The sequence below is a fragment of the Chiloscyllium punctatum genome, chromosome 22 (genome assembly GCF_047496795.1).
Source record: "Chiloscyllium punctatum isolate Juve2018m chromosome 22, sChiPun1.3, whole genome shotgun sequence".
Taxonomy (NCBI): domain Eukaryota; kingdom Metazoa; phylum Chordata; class Chondrichthyes; order Orectolobiformes; family Hemiscylliidae; genus Chiloscyllium; species Chiloscyllium punctatum.
The window spans coordinates 39,314,649-39,333,434 of record NC_092760.1 but is presented as its reverse complement, the minus strand read 5'-3'; the positions used below and the strand labels follow the sequence as shown (position 1 = coordinate 39,333,434).

The 18,786-nt window shown below is 40.3% G+C and overlaps 1 protein-coding gene across 1 annotated transcript in view; it reads left to right on the top strand.

Moving 5' to 3' along the window:
• The window catches only part of LOC140493533 (tetraspanin-32-like), a 78,053-nt gene that overhangs the window by 46,216 nt on the left and 13,051 nt on the right, over positions 1 to 18,786 (top strand). The window contains exon 5 of the mRNA XM_072592073.1: positions 12,481 to 12,582. Within this exon, the coding sequence (XP_072448174.1) occupies positions 12,481 to 12,582 (102 nt within the window). The remainder of the gene's footprint in view (positions 1 to 12,480; positions 12,583 to 18,786) is intronic.

Below are 18,786 nucleotides of genomic sequence, written 5' to 3'. Positions count from 1 at the left end.
AGCCTAATGATAAATGAAACAGGAAGGCAGAACACAGGACAGACTATATTAAGGAATTACATAATTGGCTAGAGCACTAATAGAAGATTAAAAATAGAATTAATAATAAGGTGGCTTATTATTATTATCCACAATAAAACAGGGGAACTGGAGCCAACTATACATTAATTGGAATCAGATATAGGTGGGATTAGTGAGGCGTGACTTCAAAAAAAATTAGCACTGGGAATTAAACATTGCAGGGCATAATATATTCAGAAAACATTACCTAAGGAATAAAGGAGGTGGGATAGCTAACCTTATAATGGTCACACAGGAAGTGACAACCACGAGTAAGACAGAAATGGAATCTACGTGGATAAAGAGGAAAGATGATGGATTGATCACACTTGTAACAGTAATCTATTAATCACCCATTGGTATTAGATGGAGGAAGAAATATTTAAATATATTAGGGGACCTCTAGATCTTTGGAACCATATGCTTTAAGGTAAAAATCATGAAGAATAGGAACATGAGAGAGACCAAGGTAATGGATTGTAGAAAAGTTGATTTGAGTTGCTGACTGGAAATAGGATTTTGGGAAAATAAAATGCACAATAATATTTGACAACATACATGGAACACTAAAGGGAAATGTTTAAAGCGACGTTCAGTAGAATTAAGGAAAATCATATTTTGCTGAAAAGCAGTAATAAGCTAAAACTTAATGAGAAACCATGGATAAATGAAGACATAACAGAAAAATTGAAGATAAGGAAAGAATACACCAAGTACATGGACAACAGGGAACAGCATGATAAGGGAGAATAAGCAACAAATAGGAAATCAGTCAAAGAGGAATTAGGATGGCAAAGAGGAAATATGAAATGAAATTGCCAAGAAACATAAAGCAAGTTGTAAAATCCTGTACAGGCAGAATAAAAGTCGGACAGTTAAGATTGAAAAAAATTAAATAGATTAATCAAACTAAAAGAGGAATAAAATATTTTGTGATCTAATAGAGGCCTTTAGAATTATGAAAAGTGGGTTTTAATAGAATGCATACTGAGAAAACGTTTTTTTCTTTGTTAAAGAGTATAACTGGAGGCCAACAATATGGCATAGGCACCAAGAAATCCAGGAAAAAGTTCAGAAGAAACTTGTTTATCCAAAGAGTGGGGACAATGTAGAATTTGCAACTACTGAAATTGATTGAAGTGAATTGTAGAGATACATTTAAAGGGAAGCTGAACAAGCATTTAGGGAGAAGGAAATAGAGGGTTATAATGATAAATTCAAATAAGGCAAAATGGGAAGAGGCTTGTATGGACTATTATAGCCAGTCTGGATTGATTGGGCTGAGTGGCCTGTTTCTATACAGGGAATAAAACAACTACTGGGAGTTCTTTAGAAAGAGATAATTAAAAGAATAGAAAAGTGTTGCTAAATGCATATCAATTAGGCCACACTTAAGAGTACAGTACTGTGTGCAGTTCATATTATAAAACAGATTAAATGCACTGAAGAGGGTAAAAATTAAGATGGGACTAGAAATACCCAATTATACCAATCATGATAGACAAATAGATTTCTAGTCCCATCCTTACAATTATAACCCTCTTCAGTGCACCTAAGCCTTTTTATAATAAACTCTTGAAAAGCCACTGCATCACGCTAATATAGATAAATTGTCAACAAATATCTCAATTTCTCTGAAGTAACGCCACAAAAAAAATTTTCCCATCACCAAGTCACCCTTTACTTGCACTTGGAAAGTCCTTGTTGCTGGTCTAGATCCTTCAGAGCTAGTCTCAGAATCGCTGATTCTCTCTTTATCTCTCAGCCAGAGCTCCCTGTTTGGATTAGATTATCAGCCCCAATCAGGGGGTTCATATTCTGTGAGGTCCAGCTCGCCTGATCTCACTACAATCACCATATCACTCCTCCTCTGAGTCCGAGGATATAGGCTGGATCTTTTTCTTATCACTCTACCTGGGGTGTTTTAACACCAGGTTAGATATCCTCTGACTCTGCCTTTGTAATGGGCAGCGTGTAACACACAGGAGCTCTCCTCTTACACCCAGAGCGTCTTGGGAGAAATTCACTTTCTTCTTCCGGTGGCAAAGGCATCAATGTGGCATGATCTGCCGAATCAATCCCAGATTCAGACATCTTTTTAATGCTCAGCAGAAAGAGAGAGTCCACGGGTTCAGACAGCCTTTCCAACGGTTCCGAGGAGTGGGCACAATTTGCTCCCACACCGTTTGCAGGTTTGCGGCTTTCATATGATCCTTGTGCTTGTTCAGGATTGTTGCTCCTACCTGAACTTCTTACGTCACTGGACCTGACCTCACGTTGACCAAGACTCTTAACCATGCAGGGCCATTCCCTTGGTTCCTACACCAAACTTTGTTCCCTTTAGTAAACTGTTTCTCTCAATTGGCAGAGTCTGGCGTCGGGCACTTGCATTTCTGATGCCATTTCACCCTACAGCTTGGGTCCGGGAAGATCAAATTTAACCTGATGCGGAGTCTTCTTGTGATTCGCATCTCTGCTGGATCTTTCTCTGTTGTTGCATGAGGGATGGTCCAATAATCAAATAGGAACTGGGATAGTTTGGTATCCAGCAAAGCTGTAAGCAGTTTCTTCAAGCCTGCCTTCAAAGGTTGGACTGTTCTTTCTGCCAGACCATTGGATGATAGATGCTCTGGTGCTGTCTTTGTAAGTTGAGTCCCACTTGACTTATATGGACAGTTCCATGCCATCCCATTAAACTTTAGGAAATACTAGAATTCCCTGCTAGTAAATGATGGCCTGCTGTGTGTGACCAATACTTCTGGGGGTTTGTGTATTACAAAAGTTGTGCGCAGTTTTTCTATTGTCATTCCCCATGTTTGATGAATGAACTCCTTGCATATCCAACCACTTTGAGTGGGCATCTACAATGCCTAAGAATGTTGAACCCAAGAACAGATCTGTATAGTCAAAGTGTAATCAAGTCCAGGGTTTACCCAGCCATTCCCATGAATCTGGAATAGCTGCTCCTGGTAATTCATGTCTGTGCTGGCACTCTGGGTTGCCCCACTAATATGGCTATGTCTGCATCCAAGCCTAGCCATCAGACATACCTTCTTGCCAACATATTAATTTTGGAGACCCCAGGATGACCCTGGTGGAGTTCAGCCAATATCTTGTGGCAACCTTTGCTTGGGACAATCACTCTTGCTCCCCATAATAAGATGCCGTCCTCTACTGTGATCTGGTCTCTCTGGGGCCAAAGGTCTGTTTGTGATGGCCCTTTTGTTTCCCCCATCACCCCCAGCTGTTTCAGTTTTTGCTAGGACTGGATCTTTCTGCATCCAAAGTCTGATATTGTCAGCCATGACTGGACGTGTGTCCAGAAAATTTAAAACCATTCTGGGTATTTAATTAAGACATCAATGTTCTTAGTCATTGTAGATACCCACTCAAAGTGGTTGGACACGTATGGAGTTCATTCATAAACATGACGATAAAAAAACTGCGCGCAACGTTTGTAATACACAGACTCCTGGAAGTGGCGGTATCATTGGCGGTGTGTCTATCAGTGTGATGCAGCTCAGTGCATCCATGTTTGCTAGTTCACGCTGTTCCAACTTATAATTATACGCACTTAGTATTAGAGCCCACCGCTGAATTCAGTCTGAAGCTATGGGCAACACTACCTTAATCTCTTTAAGTAGGCCTAGTAGGGATTGGTAATCCATTATTATTACAAAGTTACAATGGTAAAGGTATTGGTAGGACATCCTGATTCCAAATATGAGTGCCGAATCTTTCTTCTCTATCAGGACGTATTTACACTCTGCATTAGCTGAAGTCCTGGATGCATACACTATTATGCGTTCCTCGCCGTTGAGCCATTTATGCAGTAATACTATCCCGATGTCATATGGGAGGCATTGAATGTCAATACTAGATCTCACTTGGGATCATAGTGTGCCACCATCTTAGAGAATTTACGTCCCTGAAAGCTATGTCTTGGCTACGGAACCACTTCAAAGGCTGACCTTTTTTGAAACAGTTAATGTAAAGGTGCCAGGATGGAGGCCAGGTTATGTATGAACTTTCCATAATAATTCACCAGTCAAGGAAAGACCTAAGCTCTGGTACGCACATGGGAGCTGAGGCACCTTTGGTCACTCTCACTTTATCTTCCAATGGGTGTAACCCGGTCCTGTGACTTTGTAAACCAAGTTGGTCACTTGTGATGCCTGGAACACACGTTTCCCCTCTATGGCATATGCCTGCCTGGGAGAAACGTCTAAGGACTACATCCAAGTGCTCTAAGTGCTCATTGTTGGTCTTCCCTGTTATTAGTATGTCACCTAGGTAACTGGTGACCTGGTAACTTTGCTGACCTCGCAAAATGTTCTCCATCGTCCATTGAAAATTTATACAGCTGACGTTGCCACAAATGGCAGTCTCATATATTGATACAAATGTCTACAGGTATTAATTCTACCATACTTCTGGGAGTCCTAATCTAACCACAATTGCAAGTATGCTTGGCTTATGTCCAGCTTCGTGAAGGACAGCTCCCCTGCCAGCTTTGTATATAAATCCTTTATGTGAGGGAATTGGGTATTTATCCAGCTGCAAAAAGCAGTTTACCATTTGTTTAAAATCCCCACAATGGCGAGCTGACCCATTCGACTTCAAAATCAGTACGATTGGTGCTGTCCATTCCACAATTACTTTGATGATTCCTTTGCTTTCCAGCCTTCTGATTTCTGCCTCTACTTAATTGCTGTGGATGGGCCTTGCAGAATTATGGAATTGCTTCCTTGTCAACATGCAAGGTGGTCTGGGCTCCTTTGATAATCCTTAGCCTTTCTTGAAAGACTTCTGGGCATTTAATTAAGATATCACAAAGGCAACCGTTTTCTAATTGAAAAGTGTTGAGCCAATTTCAATGAATCTCTCTCAAACAATTTCGCACCATCAAGATTGGGCTTGAGCCTCTTACTACAATCAATCAGTGGTAACTGAACCAGCTACTTCTCATTAGAAACCGGAACTGAAGACATTCCCTTAATCTGTAAAGGCTCCCTGTTGTAGCTTCTCACCATTGTACAAACTGAAGATTGAACTCCAGAGTGAATTTTGTTAAAGCCCAGTTGTGCCATCACTGAAACGGCTACTTCGGTATCAACCTCCATTAGAACCAGATGACTATTTAGCCAGACGTTTATTTTGATTAGTTCTGATTTGGATGTGGCTAAGTATTTTAACTGTTCCAAGCCAAATGTAGGTGGACTTTTCAGGTGCTGGCCTAGAAGTTCCCTTACTCAATATAGATCCAGTAGCATTCCTTTTCTGTCTTGAGTCCGCACACCAGCAGCAACTACAATGGTTTGCCAGCCCGGATCCTAAAGACAGTTTGAACTGTTTGGCCGAGACTCATCTTTGATTTGGGATTTTGCTATGGGCTGATCTAAAGTCCCTCTGTTCAGGATATGTCCTGAATGAGGCTATGCAATTGCCTTCAGTTAAGTGACATTCCCCTAAACTCAGTCAGTCTGGCAAGTGTCTACTTCCATTGGAATACCCTGTAATTCATATGCTCCACTTGTTGCATTTTCCAATGATAAAGCCAGTCATAGTGCCTGTTTGAAGTCTAGTAGGGCTTCAGCTAGTAGATGCTTTTGCATGGCTACATCGTTAATCCTACATACCAACTGGTCTTTCAATATCTTATTAAAGGTCAAACGAAAGACACATGTTTCTGGCAGTCTTCTTAACCTGGTCAAAAATCCGGATATGGAGTTCCCTGCTGCCAAGTAAAAACGAATTAGAGGCTTGAGGTCATGATATTTCTTAATTCAATCCATCAACACTTGAAAGGTTTCAATATCTGGAGCATCAGGGGACGTTAGACTCCTAATAATTGTAAAGGCAGCTTGTGGACCTGCAATCAGGAGAATTACTCGTTGCTTTTCATCTGCCCTAGTGTCATTTGCCTTTTAAAAGTAATACATTCTTTCCACACACTGGGCCCTGTCTTCTACAAATAACGATATGAAGCCTGAAATACTTAGCTCAACTCAAAGACAAGTTGTGGGCGAGTTTTTTCAGGAACATGCTTTACTCTTGTTGCCACTGAAATAACTGCATAGAAGTTGGTATCCCATCACTAAGTCATTCTTTATTTACACGTTGAAAGTCCTAGGCACTAATTCAACTCCCTCAGAACCAGCTTTCAGGTTGTCGAATGTCTAACACTCCTCTTTTTTATCTGTCAGCCAGGGGTCCCTGATTGGGGCTATTAATCTGGTCCAGTCAGGGAACTCATATTCTATGATGTCTACCTGACTGACCTAATTACAACCACTGCACTCTCAAAACTATATTTAAAACCTGTTTTTTTTCTGACATGGATAATATGGTGTTTTCACCAGAGTAGATATTGGAAATTTACAAGGATCTGCTATTACATGGAAACTTTCTCATCTATCCTCTGACTGATCTCAGGGTATGTCATTTCCTCACAAAATGTATCTGAGCAGTGGTCTTAGAGCCAGTTAAATACAACAAAACAGCAGTTATCAAGCAATACCAGACTGCCAACTGCTCACAGCAACCCTGCAGGACATCACCTCCTATTAATTAAACCCTTGATCAGCCATTGTTTGTGCTGTTAAAATTGCAGACGTGATTCACAGACAGTAATAATTAATCTGAAGCAGACATTCTTGGATTTATGCCTGTGTAGTTCAGAGAACCTTTACTTAGTACCTATTACTAATAGAGCCTAATGTGAATGCACAGCCTTTGGCTCAAGGCCTCACTTAATAAATTCCTTGAGGCCTATAAGCCATCATCAATAACCAGAGATTAAATTGAGTTTTGCTTTGTGAAAACTGACAGAAGATACTTCAAGCAGACCATCCAATAAAACTGGATTAGGGGAGGCACGCACTCTAATTTCTGTGGCTTTATGGCATCCACAGCTGTGAAGGGTTGAATTTTACCATAAAATCAGTGAAGTGTCAATTTTAGTGAGTTTCATGGTGGGCTAGTCCTCTTGAGCCCTAGTGAGATTTCACACTCTGGTTCCTGAAACTCACCGCATTAGATGTGCACCATGCCTCTGTGTGTGCCTTCCTCATCATATCTACCTTCTTGCCACAAGCAAGTGTTGTCCCAAAGTCGGGACATATTTAAAATGCCACATTGGGTTGCTGTGTATGCTTTTTGAACATGAAGAATTGCCCCAAGCCAGGCGAACAGAGGAAAAATAAATTCTCCACCCATGCCCCAAGCTTTGCTGACAGGGACCTGGAGGTCCTGGCAGATGGATAGTGCAAGAAAAAGGCCATTCTGTTCCCTCAGGCCTAGCAATGGAGACGACAGCCCCAGATTCTGGTCTGAGGGCTGGCTGCCACCTGGTGTCTGGAGGAACGTGCGGCACTGCCACAAGAAGGTCAATGACCTTCTCAGCTCTATGAGGATAAGTGCTATCCTCTTCTCTCTGTACCCCACACTGAGTCTATCTCTGCTACCGTACCCACCTATATGCCTCGGCTCATACTCTATCCCTCCCACTGTTGCATGCACTATCTTCCCTCACCTGCTCTCACCCACCTAACGCCATCCATACTGCTAACCATCAATGCCACCAACTCACTCTCTCGAACCCTTTTCCCCACCTACGCCAGCACTAACAGCTGGTCAAACCACTTTCATCTCACTCAATCTCTTATTTCAGGAGTAAACTGCCCACTATAGACCCAAAAGAGCCAAGATTCTGATAGGATGAGAGGACCCTTCCTCTAGCTGGTGAGGACCACAACCATGCCTGTTGTAATGCTCAAACTGCATGTCATGGCAACCAAATAAGAACCATTGCCCATGGTATGCTGCTGTCTCATTACGGCCACTAGGAATGTACTCTTAACATGAGCTTCTACTGTTTGTTGCAATGCATTCTCTCTTTTCTCTCCAGCAAGCACTGGTGGAACATGCATAGTCTCTGCCTTCAAGAGACTGGCCCCTCAAACTATCTTCTCCTCCCCTTCTGAGGAAGAAACCACAGACCCCTCAGAGGTAGCGTCGGCATACTAGCTTCCTTCGACCTCTTTCAGGTCAGAAACAGACAGACCCGATGGAACTTTGCTTAACTAGATTTAGAAGCATAATCTGGTGAGCACATCACTTTGACAGCTCTACAGTTGGCTGAGGAAACAATGTCCCAGGTCGCTGACACTTGGAGAACTGTCTGACACCACCTTACCAGGCATCATTCATTCCCAGGCAAGAAAGGACACACAGTGTCAAAAATTAACAACTTAGAGTGATGGACAAGTCATTGTCATGGCCACTGGGCACTGCCTTAAAAGTGGAGGACTTCAACTCTTTTTCTACTGTCTCTGGCATATGAACATCTGGCTGTCTTCATGAACAGCCATGATATGGAGATGCAGGTGCTGGACTGAGTGAACAAAGTTAAAAATCACACAACACCAGGTTATAGTCCAACAGGTTTTTTGGAAGTACAAGCTTTCAGAGTGCTGCTCCATCAAGTAGCTATATGAAGGAGCAGCGCTCAGAAAGGTAGTGCTTCTAAATAAACCTGTTGGACTATAACCTGGTGTTGTGTGATTTTTAACTTCATGAACAGCGTGATGGCTGTTATATAGAGTTCCAAGTTCAGGACCCTTAGTATCTGCTGGATATATGCATAGACCTGTATTTCATTACTCTAGCCAGTGGTGGTCAACACCAACAGAAAGGTGACAGGAGGCAAGGGACCTTGACCCTTATTATTTATGCAGCAGCTGAAAATGGTTGGGTATGACCATTATCCTGAGGAATTAGTGCAGTGAGGTCCTGGAGCTGAGATCATTGATCTTCCTTTGTGCTCAGTATGACTCCAACCTAGTGAAGAATTTTCACTCGATTTCTATTGACTCACTCAGCAAGAGCTCTTTGATGCCACACTTGATGTCAAGGGCATTCGCTTTCATCTCACCTCTGCACTTTAGGTCTTAGCTTTATTGGAACAGCTCCGTTTGAGGCACAGCTGGTTCTGGAGCAGAGATCTATATTGCTACCGCTGGAATGTTGCCAGTGCCAAATTCTTTGCAGTATCCAGTGCCTCCAGCCATTTCTGTACCATGTGAAGTGAATCAAATTAGTTGAAGACTGACATCTGAGATGCTGGGAAATCAAGGGGAGGCTGAATTGGATCATCCACTTGCCACTTTTGGCTGAAGGTGGTTGACCTACTGCAGGTCTAGAATCAATACTAAAATTTTCTGCTATTGACGTCAGTACCAGGGCATGAGCAGCATTGATACCCCCGTTATCGATCTCTGTACATATTCAAGTTATACCAGATAACCCCAATGTTGATACAAGTGCATGTCCAAGATCAGTCCTGATACTCACTGCATTATAGCTCCAGGGGTGGTACTGATCTTCTATTAATTAAAACAGGTACACTTCCAGGAGAATTACTGCTATACATGTTGGCCTCGACCAGAATTAATATTCCTTTTAATGGTTCTGATTGACAGTCATGTACTAGTTGTGTATATGTACTGGTCTCCTAACCATACACATCCAAATTCATTACAGATATCACAACTGAGATCAGTGTAGATCCAGGATTAATATTGCTAACCTAGTGAGTGACATCTAATCTGGAACCAGTACTGATACCATGATCTCAGCCTCTATGAGTAGAGGAGCAACAAGGTGATTCTGTGATAAAGACTATAACTTGTGAGGATAGATTCACTCAACTGCTCTTGATTTTATTTCAGAAATAAAAATGTTGAGAATGGATGATGTTGATCAATGCAGAGTATTTATAAAGCTGTGAACATAGGACCGGAGCCTGCACAAAGTTAATAGCAGGAATGGAGCCTTGAGATTGCTGGAAAATTAGAGAATGACTCTGGTAGGAGGACAGCAGAGTTAAGAAAGTGTATATCCCATGTAAAGATTGAGAAAACTGTGCAGTATTGTAATTAAATTATTAGGCTGCTTTGCTCATTGAATAATTAATCCTACATTACATTATTACAACACTTCTAAAGAGTTTCATTGGCTGCAAGGTGTTTTTTGTCAAGTCTTTGTTTCTTATGAATCCAAATTACTAAATTCCAGTCTTCCTGCAGCGCGTGTGCAACATGTTCCTACAATTCAGTAGTGAGGGCATGGAGTGCCCTGCCTGCAACAGTAGTAGACTAACCAACTTTAAGGAGATTTAAATGGTCATTGGATAAATATATGGATGATATTGGAATAGGGAAGGTTAGATGGGCTTCACATCGGTTTCACAGGGCCTGTACTGCGCTGTATTGTTCTATGTTCACATGAAGCAGACATTGCAACTGAGTCAGCTCCTTGATTGTCAGGTTTTTGAAGGGAGCCATGGTGTGTTGTGTTACTACTGTCATTGTCCACAGTTAATTTTACTTTTTGAACTCCCCTAGCTTAGTAAAAGGAGCCATACAGCTCAGCCTACCAGAGATGCCAGATAGTATCAAAACTATACAGCCTAGAACTGTTGATTAGAGATGCATTATGCTTAAAGGGATGGACATGTCTACTTGGCCACAAAAGGAGGTCACTGCGCCCAGAGGCAATATAGCTATTACATCTGCTTTAGAAGGATCTGCAGACAACATGCAACATAACATGGCACCAATTTTAATCATTTAGCTAACTATAGCTGCCAGATTTTATGTCAAGCTTCATCCAGTTTTGTGCAGAGGATATGAGCAGGATCAATAGGTTCCCAATGTTTTACACAAGAGAAAGGAAACTTAATTTCCTTTCTCACCAAATAGTAAAAACAAAATAATGGGGCTGTCAATTCCTGATTTTCAGAAGCAAAATGATGACTGATGATACCCACATTTCTATCCAGTTCTCCAGCCATAATGGCTTATACGAATATCAGAAGGGTCCTATTCGATCAGTGCATAACTGAGAAGTGAACACCAGCATTATATAGTCTACAAGTGCTTCTTAGGCAACACCCACATTACCTTCAAATGAGAGCAGTCATTTGAACCTGGAAAGCAAAAGAGGCCTTTTTCAGCCTTAACACTCTGACAGAACTGATGGCCTTAGGAAGTAAGTCAACCTTTTCCCATTTCCCTGTTTCACAACTGGAGTATTGTTCCATGTGCTGTCCCAGACATCATTTGCTCCTCAAACATTTACTTTGTCATCCACTTTGTTTTGCCAACTCTTTTCTGAGTTAATTCTAGTGCCAGATTCAATCCTAACTGCTAGCCAAGTTTAAAGAAAATATGATGGCTGCTTCCAGAAGATCTGTTCAGGATTTGTGCAATGTAAAGAAGGGTTGTTCCCTAGTTCAAGACTGGAAAATGTAAGCAAGTCTTTCTGTTCCACCTTTCTCATCAGACTATATACTTTTGAAAAGGATTCCCTTCTGTACAATTCCTCTCTACAATTTTTGTGTTTCTTTCACAGGAGGAAGGTATCACTGATTAAACCAGCAATTGTCACCCATTCCTTTCTTAGAAAAGTGGTAATGAATCTTATGAACATGACTCAAAGTCCTGAAGGTGTAGGTAGACACACAGTGTTGTCAGAAAGTGGATATTACATTCAGCAATTTCTCTTGTCATCAGCAAAATGGAGCAAGCAACATCATCCTATTTTTCAGGGTAATTACTGTGTAATTCTTGACCAAGTTTCCTTTGTAATAATGCAGATGACTTGAGCTTGAAAAATAGCATTATGCTTGACCATGGCACAGGAGGATCTGATCTGGCAACTAAGAGGTCTGGTCATGAAAAATCTTCCAATGGAGACCGCTGATTCCAAATTGGAATAGGTTACTAAAGCGTTAGAGTCAAGTGAGCTTTACTTATACAACACTTGGCTGGGAGGTGTAAAATCTAGATATCCCAAACATCTTGACATTAAAGGCTAAAAATAGCTAATTGCTTACAATAAATGAGAGCAAACGTGTGGGCAGCATTGCTTATGATGCAGAGAGAGCTTCTACAGGAGGTGCAGTAAAGGAGGTTCCTCATTGACATTCCTAAATGTCAAAGCATTCTCCTTGTTCCAGTCCCACCCTCCCCCAACACAAGGTCTACATGTAAGGATATAAGTTGAAAGTGGAGTCTGTGTAATTTGAATTAAGTTCTAGGCATGAAAGATGCATGCTGTTGTTGTGACAAAAGCAAACATAACTATTTTTACTGGTATTCTTTATAAATGTCTTTAAACTGTGGAATAGATTTAAACAGAACATCTGGTCTACGTAAGTGCTCAAGTACAGAAAAACAAATCCATTCAGAGCACATTAGGTGGAGCACTTGGGCACATTCCATTACCCACCGCCAGGGAAGGGAGGGGGAGGTGAGTACAGGGAGGAAATATCAACAAAATCAAGTACACATGTTCACATTGTTGCCAATGAGATCTGTGAGGTGGCTAACATTTGAATATAATTGATTTCATCAGGTGGAGAATGCAGTGAAGGACGTATACGATTTTCTGTATGAAGATTTCATGAGAAACAGTTCGACTAATTCAAAACAGGATTTGATGGCCATTCACTCAACTGTAAATACTCACTTAATCTGTTTCTACTGTCCCAGATGTTTATTATAGAAATACTGACTGGGAATGTTAAAATATTGCAGAAATCTGACATGAAGACTTGCATTTATACTGTATCTTTGATGCAGTCAAATATCCCAAAGTGTTTCACAGTAGTACTATCAAACATTTGGCACACAGTCACAAAAGGAGATTCAAGGACAGATGACTAAAAAAGGCAAATTTTAAGGGGGAGCCAGAGTAGAGAACTTGGCAGGCTAAGTGAAGGAATTCTAGAGTGTGGTAGCTCAGCAAGTGGAAGAATTAAAATCAGAGAAGTTCAAGAGGCCAAAGTTGAGAGAGTGTTGTAAAGTGGGAGGTTTGTGGGCTGAAGGAGGTTACAGACATGAGAAGGGCAAGACCACTGAGATACTTGAAATAGGATGAGAAGGGTTGCTAGATTGGAATTCAATGTACGTTGGTTCACAAGGTGATAGGTAATTGGGACTTGGTGCAAATTAGCATTCAGGCAGCAAAACTTTGGACAAGCTCAGGTTTGTGGTGGATAGAAGATGCAAGGCTGGCCTGGAAAAGAGAGAAATAGTCATGTCCAGAGGTAACAAAAGCATTGGTAAAATTTTCTTTACCAGATAAGCTTAGGTGGGGTGGAGGTGACCATTGTCATGGTGGTGGAAGGATGGAGGAAGGTGGCGATGGAGGAGGTGGTGGTAGAAGGTGGTGGTGATGGAGGAGTTATGTGGTAGGAAGCTCACTAAAAAGTCAGAGGTTGATGTTGAGGTTGAAAGTGGTATATATTTGCCAGAGAGAGATGGAACAGATGGCTAGGGCTATCATCTGAGGAAGCAACTAAAGACGTGGTCTTCCCATTATTTATTTTATGTAAGTTTCAGTTTACTTAGCATTGGATGTTGGTCAAATGGGCGACAAATGAGATGCAATTAAAAAGTTGAGAATGATGATACCAAGATACATTCCAATCTGGTCAACATACATATGGAACCAAAGAAAACTGTCTATAAAGATGTAGTGCTCTCTCATGTGTGGATTTCCCCTTTTCAAATGTCAATTTGAATCTGGAACCAAGTCAAGGGAATCTCCAGATGTCCTGTGTCTGTGCTGGTTGTTTACTCTATTTGACGATGAACAGAGACAGGTACTCAGAAAACCACACAATGTTTTTCAGTTTTAAAAATGGAATTTTATAGAAATTGAAATAAATGTTTGAGAAATGGGATTAAGCTAGAATCGGAAATATCATAGACAAAATCTTAAAATATGTATGTTTTAAAAGTGTTTCATCGTGGAGAAATTTGATGTTCCACAATTGACTTTCCAAGGCCAGAGATGTTTTTATTAGTTATGCAGTTAGTGCATTGTGAAAGCCCCAGTTACACCTCATGCAACATGGTTTAATTTGTACAGAAGGAATAATGGCATAAAAAGGTAACTTTCCTTCAGTTCAGTAATTTACTTGGTTGCCATCGATGGGCAGGGGGTTTCAATGCTTCACGCTGAGTGGAACATTGCTATCAACTCTGGACACTACACTGCACATGTGCAGATTCCAGAAGTTGCATCACGACTGCAAAACAAAGCCATTTTTTTCAGAAAGTAAAGGCCTTAAAGGGCAGCTCAAAATAAGGTTCTGGTCAGTGCTGATGTGGCAAAGGTCTCAATGCATATTTTGAAAATGGATTCACCCTGCCAATACACATTGCTTAAGCTAATGCATAGTAACTATTAGGTGAGTTAACAGTGATAAGCATTCATACTAATGCAGAAATGTGAATACAGCATCAGAAATTTTCTAAATGGTGAGAAAATTCATAAAGCCAAAGTACAAAAGGATCTGAGAGTGCTAGCCCAGGATTCTTTAAAGGTTGACTTGCAGGTTGAGTCCATGGTAAAGAAAACAAATGTAAGGTTGTCATTTATCTCAAGAGGGTTGGAATGTCAAAGCAGCAATGTGTTACTGAGACTTTATGAAGCTCTGGTTAGGCCCCATTTAGAATACTGTGTCCAGTTTTGAGCCTCACACCTCAGGAAAGACATACTGGCATGGAGCGTGTCCAGCGGAGACACACATGATTCCTGGAATGGTAGGCCTGACATATGATGAACGCTGAGGATCCTGGGCTTGTATTCATTAGAGTTTAGAAGGTTGAGAGAAGATCTCATAGAAAGTTACAAGATAATGCATGGCTTAGAAAGGGTGGACGCTGGGAATTTGTTTCCATCAGGTGGGGATACTAGGACCCGTGGGCACAGCCTTAGAATTAGAAGGGGTCAATTTAAAACACCAATAAGGAGACATTTCTTCAGCCAGAGAGTGGTGGGCCTGTGGAATTCATTGCCATGGAGTGCAATGGAGGCTGGGACATTAAATGTCTTTGAGGCAGAGATTGATAAATTCTTAATCTTGCAAGGAATTAAGGGCTATGGGGAGAGTGTGGGTAAGTGGCGTGGAAATGCCCATCAGCCATGATTGAATGGCAGAGTGGACGTGAATGGCCGAATGGCCTTACTTTCACTCCTATGTCTTATGGTCTTAAATTCTCAATACCTCAAAAACAGGGAGCATGGGTTTAGGAATTCCTGGCATCTATGTCCCGTTAAATATAATTTCGTCCAAGTTACATACACCCAAATAAATCTTGCATAAGAAACTGGACATACTGGCTGAACTGAACCATTAGAGTTCTAATGGGTACTTGGAATACTTTCACTTCATTCTCACCTGCATCTTTGGCCTTTTTCTCTGTTGTGGAAATTATAAATTGCCAGTTCACAATTGTCAATGTGAGAGCCTATCTGGCCTTCAACCTATCTTTAATGCTGCTCATAGAAGGATATTATTGAGCAGTATCTGTTTCCCTATTATCGTTCTGTTATTGACTTCTTAACAAAGGTGGAGAACAAAATAGAGTAATGAAGAGTAAAACAGCAAGCGTAATAAACTATGGGAAAATCAGATATTAATAACGGCCATTAACGTCTGTTTATCAGTATCACAAATCTTATAAGTCTCTGAATGAGACCTTTACTGAGGAAGTTTTGGATGAATTTTGCCATCTTGAAAAGTTCAATCTGTAATTATCAGAGCAACTCAACTTTACTGTCTCAATCAACTTTCAAGCTGAAACTAGAGGTCTTTGGAGGATTATTCAGAGCTGTGTTCTCCTGCATATACAGTCAGTATTTTTAAAACTGGGAGTTCAGTCATTTTGGATAACTCCTGGGCTGTACATAGCTCTCATTTTACTGATTTCTACAAAATTAAGGGAGAAATAGTTGGCATCCATGTTGTCTTCCAGGATTAAACATGTCAAATTCCATTCTCTGTCTCTGTAAGCCAGTCAGCATATGCAAGTAGATTCTGATGACAGTATATGTCGAGAGCAACAGTTGGCTGTTAGAAGACAACATATTGGTCAGATGCACAAAGATTGTGTCGTGTGGCTTTTCTGCAGTGGTTTAGGAAAGGAAATATTTGTCTGGATGTTTTTTCAAACTTCCTCCCTGAGAATGCAACATAAACATTGAAGTTGTGTGTTCCGGGAGAAACCATGCAGAGTAATTAGAGCTGGGTAGAGGAGGTCATTATGGTTTGTGGCAATAGTGAAAATTTGTTAGGATCCTTTGTAACTGTTACATTCTATTTGACGACTAAGTGAGAGGAATTTCTTTCTTTCCAATAAGACAAATGGTTTGCTTGAAAGTTTGATCCTGGACTACAATGTGGATGCCATCTACTTCTCCCTTAACTTTGCACAAATCAGCAACATGAGAAAACTGAATAACCTAGGAGTCATCCAAACATTTATAGGAACGCTTATCTTTTTATTTTATTGGCTAGCTTTCTCTTGTATTCTTATTTTCTCTTTTTTAATCCTTCTTTGTTTTTTTTACATCCTGCCCAATTATCATACAATTATATGCTTATTCTTTTAGTTTTATACTGTAATTAATCACAGATTGTGAGTCACTTGGAATTTTTAAACTGAAATTTACTTATTCCCACATTCTCTGAAATACCACCTTAAATGTTTGCCATTACATCTCTATTCATCTATATTTTAACATGATTTGCCAATTTGCTTTAGCCATCTCTTTTTACATTAACTTATATAAACTTCTTATTTTTTTTTACTGACTTACTCCTCTCTCTAGACTAAATATAAAATTCTTTAATATTATGGTTGCTGCTACTTTGGGCCCCCTAATTATGAGATCATTAATGTTTGCTGATACCAAGGAACAGAGATATAGCAGAGAAATCTCAGAAACAAATTAAAATAAAGAATGATTGAAAAAACTAACAAACCTTTAAAAATTAAAAGAATATAGTAAAAACATATAAAGAGGAAAAAAGTAAATAAAGTAGTGTTTAAAAAAACATTTGAAAACTGACTTTATATTGCACATGTGAATTTAAAAACAAAATCAGAGATGGAATGTGCAGTTGGAATTTACCATCAGTTGGTGGGTGTCAGCAGACACTCGTAATCAATCCTATCTTGTTACACAATACCAGGTCAAGTGTAGCCTGCTTTCTGGTTGACTCCAAAATATACCATTCTAAGAAACAATCCTAAAAACATTGTATAAACTCCTCATCCAGGCCAACTTTGCCCCTCTGACTTTGAGAGTTCTGAGGAAGGGTCACTGGACCTGAAACGTTAATTCTGATATATCTCCACAGATGCTGCAGACCTGCTGAGCTTTTCCAGCAATTTTGTTTTTTTATTTGTGACTTTGAGAATCTTAGTTTAAATTCATTTCTACTTCCGTAGTTATCTTTTAGAAAAGAACATGGTGCCAGTTTGATTCCAGTGCAGACTGTCCCATTGGTCCAGATCACACTTATCAAGATTAGAGTGTTGCTGGAAAAGCACAGCAGGTCAGGCAGCATCTGAAGAGCAGGAAAGTCAACATATCGGGCAAAATTCCTGATGAAGGGCTTTTGCCCAAAACATCGATTTTCCTGCTCCTCAGATGCTGCTTGACCTGCTGTGCTTTTCCAGCACCCCTCTAATCTTGACTCTGATCTCCAGCATCTGCAGTCCTCACTTTTGCCCAGATCACACTTGCCCTAGGACTGGTGCTAGTGTGCCACTCCCACAGCAGTCTTTGAGCCACACATTCATTTCACTAATCCATATTGCCTTATGCCAATTTGAACTTTCCACAGTAATAATGGGAGTTGAAACCCTATTATGTGACTGGACCCAATCTCCTTAATTAAAGAAGAATCTCAAAAGTGTTTAAGAGGAGAGCTGGATAAAATAGAAGATAATGAAAATGCACTGGAAAATCAGTTTGAATGTCAAACAGACAGGGTTATAATTCCTCTCATACATCCCTCCCAATAAAAACGCAGACTAATGCATAATGAGAACAATATGAAGGTTTAGTGCATCATATTTTTAAGTTGCATTCAAAGTTGTCTGTGGTTAGACACCATTCAAACATTAAAGGAATGGTAACTATTTCTAGCTGTGATAGCTATGGACTTAATGAAAGCACTTGTGAAACCTGCAACTATGCCCTCTATTCTGAGCAAATGGATATCATTTGCCCTGTATAGCTGCAGTGATTCAGAGTGAATCAGTGTTGTAAATCTTAATATTGTGCTAGCCTTCAGAGCAGAGAAATATAATAATTTGCAGCACATTTCTTTTATTCAGTGACATGTTCATGGCAAAAAACAGATCTCTGAGATGCCTAGCTAGGAATCTAGGTTCTGTGACTTTAGCGTCAGAGTCAATGGCAGGTACTTGAAAGAAAAACTTCTTTCTGTCTATAAATCATGGAGTGCGCTTGTATCCATTCAGAGGAATTACTGTCTGTAGCGTGTTGTTTACTGTAAGTTAATTTGTTGAAATCATCAATACTATGGGAATGTGCAGTAAACAAGTGATGGTGAAATTCAAAATTTGCACCCTCCACAGCAAAAGAAACAATTTCCATAAGCTGAAAGCCTTTTCCTAAAAATACACATTTTTACTGAACTACGGATGGTGTAACTAGCTTCAAAGATCCAAATTCAGCATACCAGTGACTTGGCAGTGAGTTACCATTCCTTTCTCATAGCACCTTATTAACATAAATGTTTTGCAAGAAGATTGTTGTTGAGGAGTATAATCATCTTTTGTTCCATTGTTCTGTTCATTGTAAATTGTGGCATATGGATCCTCGACACGCACG